This window comes from Mus musculus, chromosome 7 (assembly GCF_000001635.26).
Source record: "Mus musculus strain C57BL/6J chromosome 7, GRCm38.p6 C57BL/6J".
In the NCBI taxonomy this organism is placed as follows: Eukaryota; Metazoa; Chordata; class Mammalia; order Rodentia; family Muridae; genus Mus; species Mus musculus.
In genome coordinates, this window is record NC_000073.6 from 64,148,264 (window position 1) to 64,166,021 (window position 17,758).

Below are 17,758 nucleotides of genomic sequence, written 5' to 3' on the forward strand. Positions count from 1 at the left end.
TAATGCCCAACAATTGAACCAATAAGGCAATTTGAAATTAAACAACTATGTGTGTCTATGATTTTCATCCACGGATCCAATATTCTCTGGGTAGGGGCTGGTGGCACGGTCCGTCCATTCCCAGAGCTCAAGTGGGGTATCAGAAGCTACACACAACAGAAGTGTCATATGTTCTAGACACAAATCCTCTATCAGAGACTCTACATTCTATAGGCAGCCTCGGTAGCTGATTGACAGCTTCCTTTGTGGCACAAACACTTTTTAATCACATGAAGTCTCACCGGTCGCCTTTATCCTGTTCAGAAAGTTCTTACCTGAGCCTAAATCTTGACATGTACTTCCTACCCTTTCTTCTTGAAGTTGAGAGCTTCCAATCTAACACAGAGATCTTTGGTCCATTTAGAATTGGGTTGTGTGCAGGGTAAGATGGATTGGGTTTTGTTCTTCTGCATGTAGGTTTTCAGTTTTTCAACACTGATAAAAATGCTGTCTTCTCTCCAGTGTGTGGTTATAGCATCTCTATCAAAACTCCAGTGGCTGCAGATGTGTGGACTTTCACTCTGGTTGTTGGTCCTGTATCATAGATCACTGTGTGTGAGTTTGCATCGGTACTATGCTGTCTGTATTACTATAGCTCCGTGGCGCACCTTGAAGTCAGGAGTGGTAAAAGCTCCAGCAGAGTTTTTATTGCTCCTGTTGTTTTGCTTATCCAGGGTCTTTCATGCTTCCATATAAATTTTAAGATTAATCTTTTTTCCCTGTGAGATTGTATTAGAATTTTGACAGAGATTTCATTGAACCCATACATTACTTTTTATTTGAGGGCATTGTCTTGGAATTTTAGTGGAGATTGCATTGAACCCGTGTTCAGTAGGTTGGCTATTTTCTCAATATCAGTTCTACCCATCCACGTGTGTGGGAAGGGCTCTTTATCTTCTGGTGTCCTTTTCAAGTTCTTTCTTCAGTGTTGTATAGTTTTCATTGTATAGGTCTCCTGCTTTGAGATTATTAGAAATTATTGTTTCCCTGATTGTTTTCTTAGTCTTTTTGTCTTTGGTATGTAGGGAGGCTCAGATTATATTAATTTTGTAGCCTACTACTTTGCTGAAAGTGTTTATTAGCTCTAGGGGGTTCCTGGTAAATTCTTTGGAGTCTCTACTGAATAGAATCATGCTGTCTGCAAGTAGGGATACGTTGAGTTCTTCTTTTCCTGTTTGTATCCCTTTTATTTCTTTCTCGTGTCTTATTCTGGCTAGGACTCCAAGCTGCCTGTGACTAGAAGTGCTATAATTATACCCTCTCAACTGCTTTCTGATTTTAACAGGAATACTTCAAGTTTTTTTTTTTTTTTCCTTTTAACAAACTACAGACTTTCCTGCATTCCTAGGTTGCTGAGGGTTTTTGTTTGTTCTTGTCTTAGTAAGGACTGATGGCTGTATGTTGCCAAGCATGGAGCCTTTTGCTCTTTTTCTTGGTTTTGCCCCCCCCCCCGCCCCCATGGGCCATATGGCTTCTGCAGCACCAAGATGATCATAATGCATCTTTGTTAATCTGTTAATGTGTCCAACAGTATGAATGGATTTTCTTGCACTGTGGACCCCTTGCATTCTGGGAATGAGGTGGAGGCTGCCCATCATGTGGGTCCGTGTTTTAGAATTCTGGGAGTCTCAGTTTGTGTCTATAGTTGTTATGAGTTTTTACTTCTGTTATAGCTTCACAGCAGATTGGCCAAAGGTGCCCTCTCCTGGTCAGATTTTTAGGCTAAGAGTGTCCCAGCACCATCATGCTTTCCCATGTTCTAAAAATTAAAGTTATAGTAGAATTAAGTCATGTGAATCTAACAGACCCAGGGAGGAAGGAGAGAGGGAGAGAGAGAGAGAGAGGGAGGGAGGGAGGGAGGGAGGGGGAGAGAGAGAGAGAGCGAGCGCATAGCTTTACACCCACAGGCCACTACCAGGGTCTTTTTTTTTTTTTTTTTTTGCTTTTGTTTTTCGAGACAGGGTTTCTCTGTATAGCCCTGGCTGTTCTGGAACTCACTCTGTAGACCAGGCTGGCCTCAAACTTAGAAATTCGCCTGCCTCTGCCTCCCAAGTGCTGGTATTAAAGGAGTGCGCTACTACACCGGGCTCACTACCAGTGTCTTAAGTGTTTATGTGTTGCTGAGAAAGTCAATGAGGCTCAAAGAGCTCAGAGGAAGGTCAAGGAGCAAAGATCAGCGCAGGACCTAAGAAGTGGGAAGCAGGGCAGCACCCTGGGGGCAGGAGAGGGATGGGTTAGCCTAAGGGCCAAGGGCTTTGAAAGAGAAGCTTCTGTCCACATCTGCAAGTGGGAAATGCGTTTTCTTTTTAGTAAGTATGACAAAGGCTGATCTTTGAGCTGTCTGGGAGGCCACAGTTTGGAGGTGGCTAGGACAAAGGTAGGGGATTCAGGGCCTGTGACTATCTCAAAGACTCCTAGGATTTTCACCTTCTTCACAGGGTATTGGCCATTGCAGGGAGGAGCCTGGAGGCAGACCAACTGTGGGAAATAGATCAGGGAACAGTGAGAATTGGCCTGGCTCTGACCTGCATGTGTAGGGAGTTAGCACGGAAGATAGCGCAGAATGCTAGGCCCAGAGCCGTGGGTCAGGCTGTGGGTGCCCTTGGGAATTATAATGGCTGACAGCCAGAGAGAAGTCATTTAAAGCTAGAAGTGAGGAGAGCCCGAGACTTAGAGCCTTAAAAGAGACAACAGTCACAGATCAGATGCAAGAAGCTGGACCACTTGGAATGTTGAGGGTTTGCCAGTGACCAGGAGGAACACTAGGACTACATGCTCATGAGGCATCCATACAGTTCAATTCTTCGGTGAGACAAAAACGTCGGGACTGACTATACCATTGCTTCTAGTAATACAGAGGTCAGAGCATCCCCACACCTGCTCCCCACACAGCCTTCTTTGGGATTTTTGTTTTGGTTTGGTTTTTGTTTTTGAGATAGACTGTGTCCCTCTGTTTTCTGAGCTGTCTTTCAACTCCCTGAGCTCAAGATAACTCTCCTGCCTCAGCATCCTTTGTGTTGGGTACTACAGGCCAGCACCGCTGTATCCAGCCAGTCTGCACCTTATTGGAGGGACCCCCATCCTTCCAGCAGCTCTGGCCTGATGGTGCCTTGCAGTTCCCTGTCATTTATCTTCTCCTTAGACCAGGCACCCAACCCTTCAGCACATCCTTTTGGCTTCACTTACAAACTCTCCCTGAAGTCAGGCCACCACCCTACAAGACTGCAGTTGCCACTCTGTCTCAGAGGCTGTTATTCCACTGAGCTGACTTGCATCTTGGGTTCCGGCTAGTCCAGTCCACGGACTATCATGTACCCTTTAGATCGTAAGCCAGAATGAACAGAATCTCAGTCCTCAGTGCTTAGGCATAGTTATATTCTTCTGTTCTTTCCCATCAGCATTCCTTTCTAGCTACTTCCTCTTCCAGATCTTTCTGGATTATGCCAGACACACCTTCAAGTCAAGGCCTTTGTTCTCATCCCTGTGTTTGCTTGGAAATCTTTCCCTAACCCTGACTTCCTGTAAGGTGTGATCCTATGCTCCCTGGCCCAGATTTTTGAAGGTCTTCTTCTGAGACTTTCCTCTCTAAACTTAAGCAATCCCAGCCTGATCACTGTTCTTTCCTTCCCTCCCCATTCTCCACTCCCCATGATGTGTTTTATTGCTTAAGGGTAGCACATCTGACTTACCCCCAGTGTGGGCTAGTTTTATGTCAACCACTAGAGTTATCTGAAAGGAAAGAACCTCACTTGAGAAAATACCTCCATAAGCTCTGGCTGTAAGGTATTTTCTTAATTAGTGATTGATAAGGGAAGGCCTAGCCCATTGTGGGTGGTGTTATCCCTGGTCTGGTGGTTGTGGGTTCTAGAAGAAAGCAAGGTTCAAGAAGAAACAAGCCAATAAGCAGCACCCCTTTATGGCCTCTGCATCAGCACCTGCCTCCACGTTCCTGCCCTGTTTAAATTCCTGTCCTGACTTCCTTCAGTGATGAACAGTAATATGGAAGTATAAACCAAATACACCCTTTCCTCTCCAAACTGCTTTTCAGTCATGGTGTTTCATTGCAGTAGAAACCCTAAGATATCCCCTTACTAGGAAGGACCAGCTTCAGCAGAAAAAGGACTGTCACCTGCTTGTCTTGATTGTGTTCCCAGAACCTGTTTGAAATGACCGTGGTAAAAGCTTGAACTGCACTGACTGAATGGTGGCAGGGAGTGGAATGGGTTAGGGAGTGCACAGCCAGCACTCCTTGGTAGGTATGTGCTGGGAAGATCCTCTTCCTAGTCTTCTAAGCCAGACTTCTAAAGGCTGTGGCTCTACCTTCTGAACCCCCACAGCCAAGCAGTTCTCTTGGGGCAAGAAGCCACACCCAGGGAGGAGAAAGTTGGATCTTGGGTTACATGGTTGGCAAGTTAGCTTTTACTTACCTCTAGCCTTGTCTGTCTGTATTGTGTGCTCATTTTCTTTTTCTATGCCAGTGGGGCTCCTTCTCTATGTTCTGTGAGCCTTGTTTTTTCTCCTCTGTACATTAGCTGATACAAACACCCAAGGAAGTCATCTTGAGAGGGTGACACATAGGTGCACTAGAATAGACCTAGGAGAACTGCTGGATTGATTTGCTGTGTACCACTACCCTTCCCCTATTCCACACAGCAGCAGAGAAGACCTGTGTCCTGTCCTAGTCTGTGTTTTTAAGAGGGAAGACCATACCCCTGAAATATGATGGACAGATCCCTCACGTGGAACACAGAATGGATCTGAGATGGACACGGGGCACACACAACAAGGTATACTGTTTTGTTACCCAGTTCATGGGAGAAAGCATCCCCATTGGCTTCTAGGAGGGAGCTTCCATCTACCCAGTCTAGGCCTAAAAACTCAGCCTACTGATATATGAATGCCATGGGAAGCTGGCCTCAGTCTTTGCCAGTCAGATTTTGTCAACTTGACACAAGTGTTATTTGGGAAGAGAAACCTCAGTTGAGAAATTACCTCCCTCAGGTTGCCTGTAGGCAAGTCTGTAGGGTGTTTTCATGACTATTGATTGATGTGGGCAAGCTCAGCCCACAGTAGTGTTTGTGGAGTCACACTTGGGGGCAGGTGGTCCTGGGGTGTATAAGAAAGCAGGATGAGCAAGCTATGAGCAACCAAGCCTGTAAGCAGCATCCCTCCATGGCTTCTGTACCTCTATGGCTTGAGTACCTGCCCTGACTTCCCTCAGTGATGACCTGAGAGTGGTAAGTTGAAATAAACCATTTCTTTCCCAACCTGCTTTTCATCATGGTATTTTATCTGCACCATAGAAACATTAAGACATAGCCCAACAAGGGGCCTTGGGCACCAGTGCTGAAGGTTCTCACATTTCACCTTGCTGGATCCCCAAATCCTCATCATGTGCCCACCCCAAACCCTCTGCAGTCACCACTTTCTCAAAGTAGATTTTACTTCCAATTGCCATTTGCTAAATCTGCCTCCTAAAAACCTTGCGGGGGGAGTAGGGATTAAGGCTGATTACAGATGTTACAGAAGCTATGTAGTCTCTGAGCACTGGGTGGGAGTCCAGCCGGAGGGTGAGAAGCAGTCCAGCTCCTTCTGAGCTGACTGAGCCATCAATATCATCTCAAACTCTGAGCCCTGCTGTCCAGTCTCATAAAGAGGACTCTCTTACCTCAGCTGACCAGGGCCTCCCATGCAGCAGGCTGGACCTCACAGGGAATGCAGAAGCACCCATGGGGTCCATGAGGAAGATGAGCAGCTCCTTCAAGCGTGGTTCAATCAAGAGCTCCACATCAGGGTCCCAGAAGGTGAGTGAGCTTTGTTTGAGGCCCAAGGGCAGATGGATAGCAAGGTCAAGGGACATGGGTCTCTACTCTGTTTGATTGCTGCTCCAGTGGGCTCTCGTCTTCCAGGTGTATGTGTGTGTGTGTGTTATGTATATATACTTTCTACTGCATCAAACTCCTTTCTTAGGGGGTGACTCCACATTTCATGCCTCTATGTCCCATGTCTGATGTCTTCATTCTCTCACTTTCAGGATGTTGTACTGGTAGCCGTGGCCAGTATCCTCACGGCTCTGAGCCATGACATCCCTTGTCTCCACACGGGGCACTGTGAAAGGGTTCTTATGTGGCTTGCTTGTCCTTGCTTTGCTCTGTTCCAGATTTATAGAATTACTGAGGGGACTTAGAGGTATACTGCTGCTTCTAGAAGACGTGAGGGTGGCCCTGAGTGAGCCCTGCGTTTGGTATAGGTTTCTGTGGCCTCTGAGCAGGCTGAGTGGACGTCCCATTCTGTTAAAGGCCACTTACTGTGTTAGGGTCACTTGTCTTCTGCACCTGGTCTGTCTAAGGCAACAAAAAACTAGCCTAGGAGTAGGTGGCCTTCAGTACCCTGGGCTGCAAGAATGGGTCCTTTGGACCCAGGTTACCATGGCCCATACAACTGGAGACCTGATTAAGAAAATCAGACACAAGTTAACTGTAAAGTTAGGATCTTGTGGGCTATGCCCTCGGATGGAGACACACTATGTGCTTGGTTACTCAGTGTGTTTGTTACATACAAAGTAAATGAGGAGGCAGGTCAGCTAGTGTGTGTTTATTATATACGGTATGAACAAGGAGACTAGCCAGCTAATGTGTGTTTATTATATATAGTATGGACAAGGAGGCTGGTCAGCTAATCTTGGTAGATGGTCTCTATAGAGAAACGGCCTCAGGGGATTTGACCATGAAGTAATCTGGGATGAAAAAGCTCTGTACAGTTTGCACTACTCACTACTGTTTTTTAGCTAAATGTCACCCATTCTTCAACATCCATCCTTGCACCAGGGAAAGGCCTTGCCATCCTATGAATCTGAGGCACTGGTGTTCTTGACATGGTCATGCTCATGACGTGAATGCTCATTCAACAAGTATACACTCTCTTCCCACAGTAGGTGGCCTGATAGGTCATCTTACTCAGCTGCCCTCAGGTAGAGCCCAAGGAGGAGGTAGAGGCTCCTTCCAAGACACTGCCCCTACAGAGGGTGAAGGAGGCAGGAAGGAGAGGGTGTGAACAGAAGGGTGCACCACTGCAGTAGCTCTTTCTGACATTCCAGCCAGTGCCCTGGTCAGTGTTGGGGACAGAAGCCAGGACAGCAGCGCGATCCAGGTGAGTGCCTCAGGGAAGGTATTCCCTCAGGCAGGACACTGGGTCATCTTAGGAGCTGACCAGGCGGTTGATCTCATAGCACAGAAACAGCTAGGCATTTATCCATCCAGTTGTTTCCTAGCGTCTGATGTCCTAGGAACCTGAAAACACACACAAAGTCAATAGGAAATGGTTTATTTTTAAAGGCTTTTTACAAGTTTCAAGAAGATCCATCCCCAGGGGCTCCTTGTGGGTGGTAGAAGGTACAGCTCTGTTCTCCCAGGTGTGTGAGAGTTAGCAGTCTTTCTGTAGAGCCCGCACGCCCACGGGTGTCCTGTAAATTAGTATTCACAAATCTACCGCCACACTTGGCAGGAACGCGACATTCACATGCCTCTAGCTGTGCCACTGCGCATGACCCTCCTTCCCAGAACACAGCCGCTCCCACTGCTAACTGATAAGCTCCGGAAAGGAAGCAGGCTGTGCTGTTCTGGAATTCCATGTCTCTGTTGCCCTCTGCCGGGTGCTTACCCTAGTGAAGTAGCAGAGTCTGGGTGTGGGGAACTCAGCAGATGGGAGGAACACACTGAGTGTGGTCAGCATTGAAAACTAGCACTTCTCTCTCCTTTCTGTTCCCCCTCCTCCTCTTCCCTCTCTGTCCCGCTGTCTCTCTCTCTCTTTCACTCTCTCTCTCTCTCTCTCTCTTTCACTCTCTCTCTCTTTCTCTCTCTCTCTCTTCCTTTTACTCCCTCCTCCCCCCATCCTCCAGGACTACACATTTGATTCTACTTCAAATTTAAGAGGGTGTCCCTCCCCTTCCAAGGTGAACTCATCCCATGGCAATTTATGACCCCCCCTCCCCCAAATCCTAATTCTCCAAGTCCTCACTGCCAGATCCGGTCCCTGGCACCTCTCCCCCAAATCCCGAGTCTCCAAGCCCTCCTTGCCAGAACCAGACCTAGTTAAAGGCTCAGTGTAGCCCCGGGCATGATCATGACACTCCTCAGGCCAAGAATGAGATCACCGAAGGGAGAAGGAAGGATGGTTCTTCCATCTGTTTCTGTTACACTGTGTAGGAGTGTTACTCTGTAGCCCAGGCTGGTCTTGAACTTACAGCAATCCCCCTGCCTCAGTCCCCCCTTCCCCCTCAGGCTTAGATTACAGGGGTGAGCCACTTAATCTGTAAGGGGATAGTGAGAAACAAGTTCCCAAAGTATGCATGTTCCTTTGTTTTTGTAAACACTTGAGATTCCTTTGTCCTTAGGAACTTGGTGCTCTTCCAAGGGTGATCCTGCCTGGCCCTCTGTTGTCAAAGACACTTTTGGCCTTTGGCCTGGCTGGTCAGCTTTTCCTGTTAGGCAGCTCCTCACTTGGCCTTAACACCACCCCCACCCCAAAAAATCCCAATATCCAGCCAAGGGAATTGAATCAGTGACTGAAGGGCAGCTACCTCTATGCAGGAGGCCCAGCCTTCCGCAGCTGTAGGAAAAGCTGCCAGGTGGCCATGTGGAACATGAAAACCCTGTCTACATTTTAATTTGCTAAACGATACAGATAAAATTTGGAATTGAAAATGGAGGTCTTGAACATATTAAATGGTAGCACAGCCTGGTAAACTGTACCTTAGATCCCCTTAGAAAATTCCAGCACAGGTCCTGAAGGACATACACAAAAATGCTTATCTCAGCATTCCACGTTGCTGCAAATAAGAGTGCCCTGGAGCTCACTGGCAAGGGTGTGCTGGGATCCCTGCAGCTCTGAACAATGGACTACTATACAGTACTTAAAATATCAACACAGATAAATTCTGGAACATATGTTATCAAAACAATAAGCTTCTCATAAAATCTCCAAAACACACAAGGAAATTCTAAAAATGACATGTCCTTTTAGGATAGAGGTGGTTAGCTCTGTCTGTAATCTTTCTTTCTTCATGTGCTAGATGCAATCATTTTTCCTTTTCTTGGCCTCTGTGGTGGTTTGAACAGATTTGGCCCCCATAGATTCATGTGTTTGACTGCTTGGCCCACAGGGATTGGCACTACTGCTAGGAGGTGTGGCCTTGTTGGAGGGGCTGTGTCACTGTGAAGGTGGGCTTTGGGGTCTCAGTCCTAAGCTCCACCCAGTGTGGAATTCGAGTCTCTTCCTGGCTGCCTTCAAATCGAGATGAAGATCTTTTGGCTCCTCCAGCACTATGTCTGCCTGAACGCTGCCATGCCTCCTACCGTGATGATAATGGACTGAACCTCCGTAACTGTAAGCTGGCCCCAGTCAAACATTATTGGTAAGACTTGCGTTGGTCATGTAGTCCCTTCACAGCAATGAAACCCTAAAACAGCCTCCTTCCTTTTTTTACACGGCTCACCTGTCTGTCAGCCTTTCTTATGATTTTGAAATCAAAGCGGTGCTTTCACAATTGAGAATTGGTTTCATCCTTCTCGAAGAAGCCCAGGTGCAGCAAGGAGTGCCCTGCCTGCCTCTAATCTCAGAGAAAGAATTCTACAGCGCTGGCTTTTACCAGCAGCTCTCTTGCCTCCTCAGCCCAGAAGCTGCACACAGGGGCCGAGCCAAACTGGCCTGCCCTCTGTATCCCACCACCCTCTGTAGCAGCTGCAGCCGAAGACATATCTCAGATCAAGGGATCAGGAGCTGTGAACTCGGGAACCACTCTGGGGAGCTAGACTTGGTTCTGTGGAGTGCGCTACACTTTTCAGAGAGCATGGCTGTTATCTGGGGGGATCCCAGTAGATTTTCATGTTAAGTCGCCACCCAAAGTCACTGTGAAATGATCAATACCCCCCCCCCAAAGAAAATGTTCAAATTTCAGAACCAACAAACTGAACAGAACATGAGGAGGAGGCAGGTTGTTGAAGAAGCCCAGGGTCCACCTCAGACGCAGTATGTGAGTGAGTCTCTGCTCAGAGGCTCTGAAAGATTCAGGAGAACCCCTGTGGCCCTGATGCAGCAGTCTTCAAAAAGCAGCAAGCTCATTGTGTTGAGGCAAAGAACACGCATGCGTCCTTCTCTAAGCCGTGCTGCCATTTCCTTGGGGGCTGAGGCAGGGGTGGCACTTTAGAGATCAGAATACTTTGGGCTGGCAGAGACTTCTGAAAATCCTCTTTTTCTCCTACCCTACCTTAAAGCCATCAGACATACCTGGCTTCCTCCGGCATAGTCATAGATGGACTGGTACATAAGTTTGGGGCTCTGCAACTGTGCCCCACACTGCTGGCAACCCTGTCCCCAAGAGCCAGAGAGAGTCATAGCCTGGCAGGAGCCTTCCCCAGGCCTCTGGCTCCACCCTGTCTTCCTCCTCCTTTGCCTCTGGGATTCAGAGATGATTGGAGCAATTCCAAGGCAGCGTCTTGCCAGGCCTTCCCAGCCTCTGTGGGGTCTCGCACCTGCTCACATCCCCACAGGTCCCTCCCACGCAGAGCTGAGATGTATGTAGGTCGGATGACTCTAGGTTGCCATAGCACCCCACACATAGCGCGTTCACATCAAGGGTCTGACCACCCCTGTCTGCAGATGTGCTGAGGGTGCTGCTGTGTGATTACAGGAAAGCTACTGAACCTCTCTGGGCCTAACGTCCTCATTAATAAAGTGAGGAAGACATCATTGAAGATGTCTTCAGTTTCCACCCGTGTTAAGCCACTAGACTAACTACTCTTGTAACAAGTGTAGACTGAATGTTTACAACACCGACTCAAAAGCAAAAGCAAAACTAAACACAAAAACTTGTTGTAGTGAGAGAGTTGTTTGTAGCTTGTTCTTTGTTAATTTTTTTTCTGTAAACCCATTGTAGTGTTTGGACAAAGGCTGGCCTTTTATAAATGCACGCCTCCTTTCTCTCACAAGCCTTTGCCAGCATTGTAGTGTGTCCAGCAGTATCCCTGGAACTGGGGTCTAGAATGTCAAGACAGAAAACAGCACCACACCCAGCGGGGGTGGGCTTCCTAGTGCTATCAGCTATGCAGTCAGTAAGTGCTGTGGAGAAGGACAGGGGAGAGACTTTGGGCATCAGGGTAGGGGGTTCACTGAGGCTGACAAAGGAAGCCATGCAGACACCCACAGGAAGAGCAGCAGGCGGCAGGGAACAGTCAGTGCACAGGCTAGGGAGTTTGAGGACACTTGGGGCAGAGGGGAATGGAGGTGTGTGTGAGGGATGCATAAAGGGAGAATCTGTGCCAGGACCCGCTGGCTCTCTGGCCCACAAGGCAGGCTTCATTCGCAGTTGTCTTTGACCTTTGATAGATCATTGACCCAAGAGTAAAGGGTGTATGCAGGGAAAGGCCACCTTGGGATTTAACCTTTGAGCCAGTTGAGGTGGCACCAAGGCTGTCTTTAGAAGCAGTTGGACTTGAGCTGTGAGATTGGTGGCTGTGGGGGGAGGGGCAAGGAGAGGGGGAGGGAAGCTGTGCATCACAGCTGGAGGCAATGCCCCCAGAGCACTGAAGGCTGCAAACAACCCAGCATTAGAAACAGCCTGCCCTGTGTATTTAAGGCCACAGACAAAAACTCCTGTTTGTAGAAGCTGCTGGGAGATTTGCAGTCATGTGGTATCCCAGGCCACCCGTGCCTCCTGCTGCCTTGGGGACACCAGGGAGCTCTGGATGCTCTTCCCACCCCCACCCGGCCACCCATCCAAAGGAAGCAGAGCCCCTCCCTGCCTAAGAAAGGGTTGGCCACACCCCTTCCCATCAGTCTGAAAGTGTATGTATGCACAAGGGATCTGTTGGCAGAGCAACTTGGTCTTGGCTAATACAGAACTAAAGTCAGCTCAATTTTTCAACTTCATTACTGTCCTACTTCAGCCAGTTTGGACTGACACCACCACCACCCCCTCTCTTGTGTATGTGTGTGTGTGTGTGTGTGTGTGTGTGTGAGTGTGTGAGACTGACACATGCATATTACATTTCCCATATATGAGTGCAGGTAGTGTGTGTAAAGTTCAGAGGACAGCCCCAGGTGTTACTCCATGCCTTCCACATGTGACAGACAGGCTACCTGGAGCCCGGAATTGACCCTTCTCCACTTTCCCTCTCTCTGGGTGGAATTCTGTGACTGCAAACACATGTTCCAGTAGCCAGCTTTTTAACTGGGATTTGAACTCAGGTTTCTCCTGTTTGAATGCCGAGAACTCACTGAGCCTCTCGCCAGCCTCATTTTTTGCTTCTTAAAACCGACAAAAATTGTTTTTCTCTTCCATGCCCATGTACATAACATGACACTTTGAGGCACAGGAAGGGCTCTCTCTTTATGCCTTTGAGAGTTCTTCTTTCTCCCAAGAAGCCCATGAAAGCTTTGGTGGTGCAGAGCTGTCTGCTCGAGGGAGGGTGTGTGCTACTGTGTGTGGGAGGTGGCACAGGCATCCAGGAGCTTCGGCAGTGTTTCTAACATAAGATTTGGGGGAGCAGAGTCACTCTTTCCTTGCATTCTCCATGCTGAGACTCCCCTCGACAAAAGGCAGATCAACACGAGTAACTAGAACAGATGTTTAGTGGCGTGACCACCTACTGAATGCACAGGAGAAAACCCAGAGAGAAACGCCCACATGCGCGTCTCCAGGATCCTTCTTCAACCCAGGCTTACACAGAACCCTTGAAATAAAGACAGAAAGGAGGGTGTGGGCAAAGCCTGTGCAAACAGGATAGGGCTTGCCCTGCAAATGTGGCTTGTGGTGTGTGTGTGTGTGTATGTGTGTGTATGTGTGGTGTGTGTGTGTGTGTGTGTGTGTGTGTGTGTGTGTGGTGTGTATGTGGTGTGTGTGTGTGTGTGTCTTGGGGGAGGGGCTTGTTCACATGAATGCAGGTGCCCTTGGAAGCCAGAAAACTGAGTCTCCTGGGACTGGAGTTTGAGAGGGTTGTGAGCCACCCTTCTTGGGTGCTGGGAACGGAACTCAGGTACTCTGGGAGAGCAATGTGTGTTCTTCTCAGCTGAGCCCTTTCTTCTAACCTGACCTATGAAAATCTCTTCTGACACAGAGTCACCCTTGCTTCCTAGTGAGGAGAAGCCACACGAAGCATGGAGAGATTCCATTAGCGATGGGTGTTAACATCTTCGAAGAGGCGCTTCTGCTCCAATCTTTTGTCTATGGTTTTCCCCTTATAATAACAAGGCAGACCTAAGAGTTGGATCTTGGGGTGGCATGTGTTAAAACTCATCGGGGCAATTTTTAATGCTTTTCTATGTTTTGTTTTGATTTGTTTTGTATCCCTTCCTGTGTGTGTGTGTGCACTTGTGCCATAGCAAGTATGTATGTGAAAGTCAGAGATCAGCCCGAGTGCCAGTATTCACTTCCCCAGTGTGTTTGAGGCAGGGTCTTTTGCTGTTTGTTGCTGGATATTGTGTGTCAGGCTAGCTGGCTTTCAAGCCTCTAAAGATTCTCCCGTCTCTACCTCCCATGTTTCTATAGAAGCATCCAGATAACAGACCCATGCCGCCATCATCAGTCTCACTTGGGTTCTTAGAAACCAAACGCAGGTCCTCATGCTTGTGTGACAAGCCCCTCACTCTCTGGGCCATCTCTGCAGCTGCTTCTTCTCTGTGCTTTAGAAGCCACGTGATTTAAGAATGTTAGCAGCCAAAGCTGTTTGGGGGGACATGAAGAACACAGTGAGCATGGCTAGGCTTGCCCTACCCTGCTAGGCCCAACACAGCCTTTCCTGGGCTCAGACTGCTGCAGCATTCCAGCCACATGGGCCTCCAGCTGCTCCTACCAGCTGGCCCGAGGGAGGCCTAAGTACCAGCTGGTCCCTGTCCCTCGAAGCTTCTTCCCAGTCGGCCACTGTCCCACGTAGCTCATTCTTCAGACCACTTGACTCTGAATCAGTCATTCCCATGATCGGTTCCCCTCAGAACTCATATGGGATGTGCTTGCTGTGGATTCCATCCCAGCCTCAGTAGAGGAGAAGCTCCAGAGAGCAGACGGGGCTACTGCTGTCTCAGCTCAGCAAACACACTTTCAAGACTTGCAGGGGGTAGGGAGGTATAGGGCTCGGGCTGCCTGAAGCCCCTCCATGGGTAGGGTTTCTGCTTTGTTCACCCCTGCAGCCTGACTCTGGGCCTGTCTCACTATAGTCTCCAGTTGTCAAAGAGACCACTGGACAGAATTCCTAACCAAATGGTGACATAAATTCTTGCTGTAGGTCATTGGCCCAATGTGAGTAACTGATATTGTTTTCAGGTCCCCTACGAGGAAGGGGACTCTCGAGTTTACCACCTGTGTTTCTCTAGGGCAGTGGTTCTCGACATTCCTAACGCTGCAGCTGTTTAATACAATCCCTCGTGTTGTGGTGACCCCCAAACATTATAAAATCATTGTTATTTCATAACTGTAATTTTGCTACTGTTTTGAATTTGTAACGTAAATATTTTTGGAGACAGAAGTTTGCCAAATTGATTGCAACCCACAGGTTTTGAACCACTGCTATAGGGTCTATTAGATCCTGAGCCTTCTGAAACAAATGTGCTTTTTACTATTAGTTGTCATGGTTACTAGCAAAAGGAGCATTGCTAGCTGGAAGTACCGAGGGGCCCTCCTTTTGTTGGATGCTTCTATAGTCCAATAGTAGGACATTTTGTGTAGTCAGAAGGAGAAATAGACTGTACGTAGCCATATGCAGACTGGAACTGTATATGAAATATACATAGAAATATAGAATAAAGCCCCTGCCATGAGGTCACGTTAGGCTGGACAGTGGTGCATCCTAGGTTAAGTCTGCTTTGAGTGGTCAGCTCACCATGCAGAGTGACATGTGCTATGGCTTCTGGCCTCCAAGGCCTTTTCAATTCTCCATAGCCCTGGTACCTGCTGAATACCTGTTCCTCCAGATTCGGGCTCAGCCTTTTCTACTCTGGCACCTACAGGGACACCCACTTGCCTTGGGCCTACAGAGCCTCCAGCCCATGGGGGAAGGTAGGTTCCCTGCTTTACCAGGCTGCCAGCATGACTGAGCATCAAGCCAGGAGGATGTGCTCTGAGGTCAGCAGAGCCATGCGAAGGGATCATCACATCTGCTTGGGGAGAGGAGATTCCTAAGCAAAGAAGTCTAGGGGCCATTACAGAGAGGGCAGGAGAAAGCACAGGTACCCAGAGTGCTGGGTCCTCGGCTTAACGATCAAGAGTCCCACATCCCCAAGCCATGGGTGCCGAGTGCTGGCTGGGTCCAAGCATAATCTCCTAATGGCCCAGGCAGGCGCACAGCATCTGGTGGGGCCTAATGCCCTGGGAATATCTGCTTTCATGTGATTAAAGGCTGTCGATAAGACTTTGATCCCGGAAAAGCAGGCCCTGCCGATGAACCCAGCTCCCATCACTTTGTGATGCTGGGAGTCAGGAGTCATTTCCGTGAAGAGGTGAGAATGGAGCTCATGGGCAGCTCAGAGAGACAAGGGGAGACGGGGGAGCCAAGCCTGGTGTCGAAGATGTAAAAGCAGCCAGGGACAAAGGGTTCTTACTCCTAGGAACCTAGCTCACTGGCCCCAACTCCACATCCCTGGGGCTTAGATGAAGTCCCTGGAATGATTCCCACTCACCAGTAGCCATGTAGTGAATGCTCTACCAACACATGATCTATAACTGTTTCTCTCTGCTCTAGCTCACCTCATCTTCCTATCCTGGCCAAGCAAACAGCTGTTGGTGCAAAAGGCCAGCTGCCAGGCAGGCACAGGTGCAGGTCCTTTCAACTCTGGGTCCTAAGATGGTGGCCTAGGGCCCAGGCAGCCCTGTGGCTCCAAAAAGGACCTTTATCTAGACCTGCAGGGAAATCATACTAATGTGCCATTAACCTTTATGTTCACAGGTTTGAATGTAAGAATTTAAACAGACTCTTTTTTCTTATTGCTGTCGCCTAAACAGTACAGGATAACATGGTTTGTGTGATAGTTAGGGATAAGGCTGGAGCTCCATGACTTAGTATGTGGGATGACCTGGGTTCAAGACCTAGCACTGCCAAAATACATGTATGTGCATCTTCATCAAATATGTACACAGAGCAAGTAAGCTCTTGTAAATATTCTATGTCATCAAGCTATGTCTTAAAGGATGCACATAGGTTCTGTGCGCACACAACCTCATCTTGTCCAAGGGCCTTGAGCCCTTGCCGATTTTCTAGACCTTGGAGTCCTGTGACCAGTCACCCTTGGGTACTTAAGAATAATTGTATCCCCCAAATACACACTTGCTGAAGATGAGGCCCCATGCCGTGACATGGAGGAGTACGGGCTGGGGTGCCAAACCCACACACACGATAGCAAAGGCTCCAGGAGCCCACAGAGCATGTGGAAAGAGCTCTGTTAGGGTACGTTGTGGGTGCCACAACGCACTGTCCAGAGTTTTCTGAGCCATGGTGAGGTACCAATGTCCCCCAGAGCCACCATAGACCTCTGGAGCTCTCTACAGCAGGCACGGAATGTGTTTTAGCATTATCCTTCTTAATGCCTTTCACTCTCCTATGGCTTTCCACCCCTACTTATAAAACCCCTAGGACTAAATGGGATTGCTTTGTGCAAGTTCAAATTGACATTGTGCAGGTCGGTATTTTGACTGAAAAAAAAAAAAAAAGAGCAGCAATTTGAAAAATAACTTTTATAGAAGCAAACCACAGCTAGGGGTCAGATTGGCTCTGAAGACAGCCAGCTGAGGGCAGCAGAGCGCTGAGCTGGCAGAGTAGGGCTCAGCAGTAAGGAGAGAAAGGTGGGCCATTGAAGGGAGGTGAAGGGTGCCAGGTCTCCTGGCTGGACAGGCTGACCAGCTGGCACAAGCTGGGGTACTGTTGTTGCTAGAAAAACAGCGGCTCAAGGGTTCCTAGCCCTCCTGCCAAGCCTCTATGGCAGGAGACACCCTACACTCAGGAAGTCTCCTGAACTGGCCCAGGGTAGACAGGCCGCTCAGCCAGTCAAGGTTCATGAGTCACTTGCTTGGATACTTGCTTGTGACAGAGGGACTTTGTCAGAGGTTTGGCTGGAATCATCTCCACCCCGCAAGACCTAGAGGAGGCCACCACCTCAACTGCAGGCAAGCCTTTGGCACTTGGTGGACTCCCTTGGGTTTGGCACTGGTGGAATTTTCATCAGAGATCTGCTGTAACATTTGTTGGCTGGACCGCAAAACAATAGGTGTGCTTCCTTGTTTTAATTTTTTTTTTCAAAAATTTTAAGACAGCAGTAGAATATGGAACTGGATTCAGGGCCACTCCAAGTACAGAACCCTATAGGACAGCATACTTCAGCTGCCCATCTGATGATACCATTGGCCTGATTTAAGCCCAGAGCCTGCTTGGGTTTTGAGTAATGCATAGGTGGTGTCTTAGGGTCTTGATTGCTGTGAAAAAGCACTATGGCCAAAGCAACTTGGGGAGGAAAGGGTTGATTTTGCTTACACTTCCACATCACTGTTCATCTTTGAAAGCACTCAAGGCAGGAACTTGGCGGCAAGGGCCGATACAGAGGCCATAGAGGAGTGCTGCCTACTGGCTGGTTCTCCATCACTTAAGCAACCATGCCAGGGTGATCCCACCTACTGTGGGCTGGGCCCACACACATCAATCACTAATTAAGAAAATGCCCTACAGGCTCGCATTAGCCAGAT

The 17,758-nt window shown here is 48.5% G+C and overlaps 1 protein-coding gene across 1 annotated transcript in view; it reads left to right on the top strand.

The window, feature by feature from the left end:
• Nucleotides 1–5,571: 5,571 nt before the first annotated feature.
• Nucleotides 5,572–17,758, top strand: part of Trpm1 (transient receptor potential cation channel, subfamily M, member 1) — a 115,938-nt gene continuing 103,751 nt past the window's right edge. Inside the window, exon 1 of the mRNA NM_001039104.2 lies at nt 5,572–5,843. Within this exon, the coding sequence (NP_001034193.2) occupies nt 5,769–5,843 (75 nt within the window). The 5' untranslated portion in view covers nt 5,572–5,768. The remainder of the gene's footprint in view (nt 5,844–17,758) is intronic.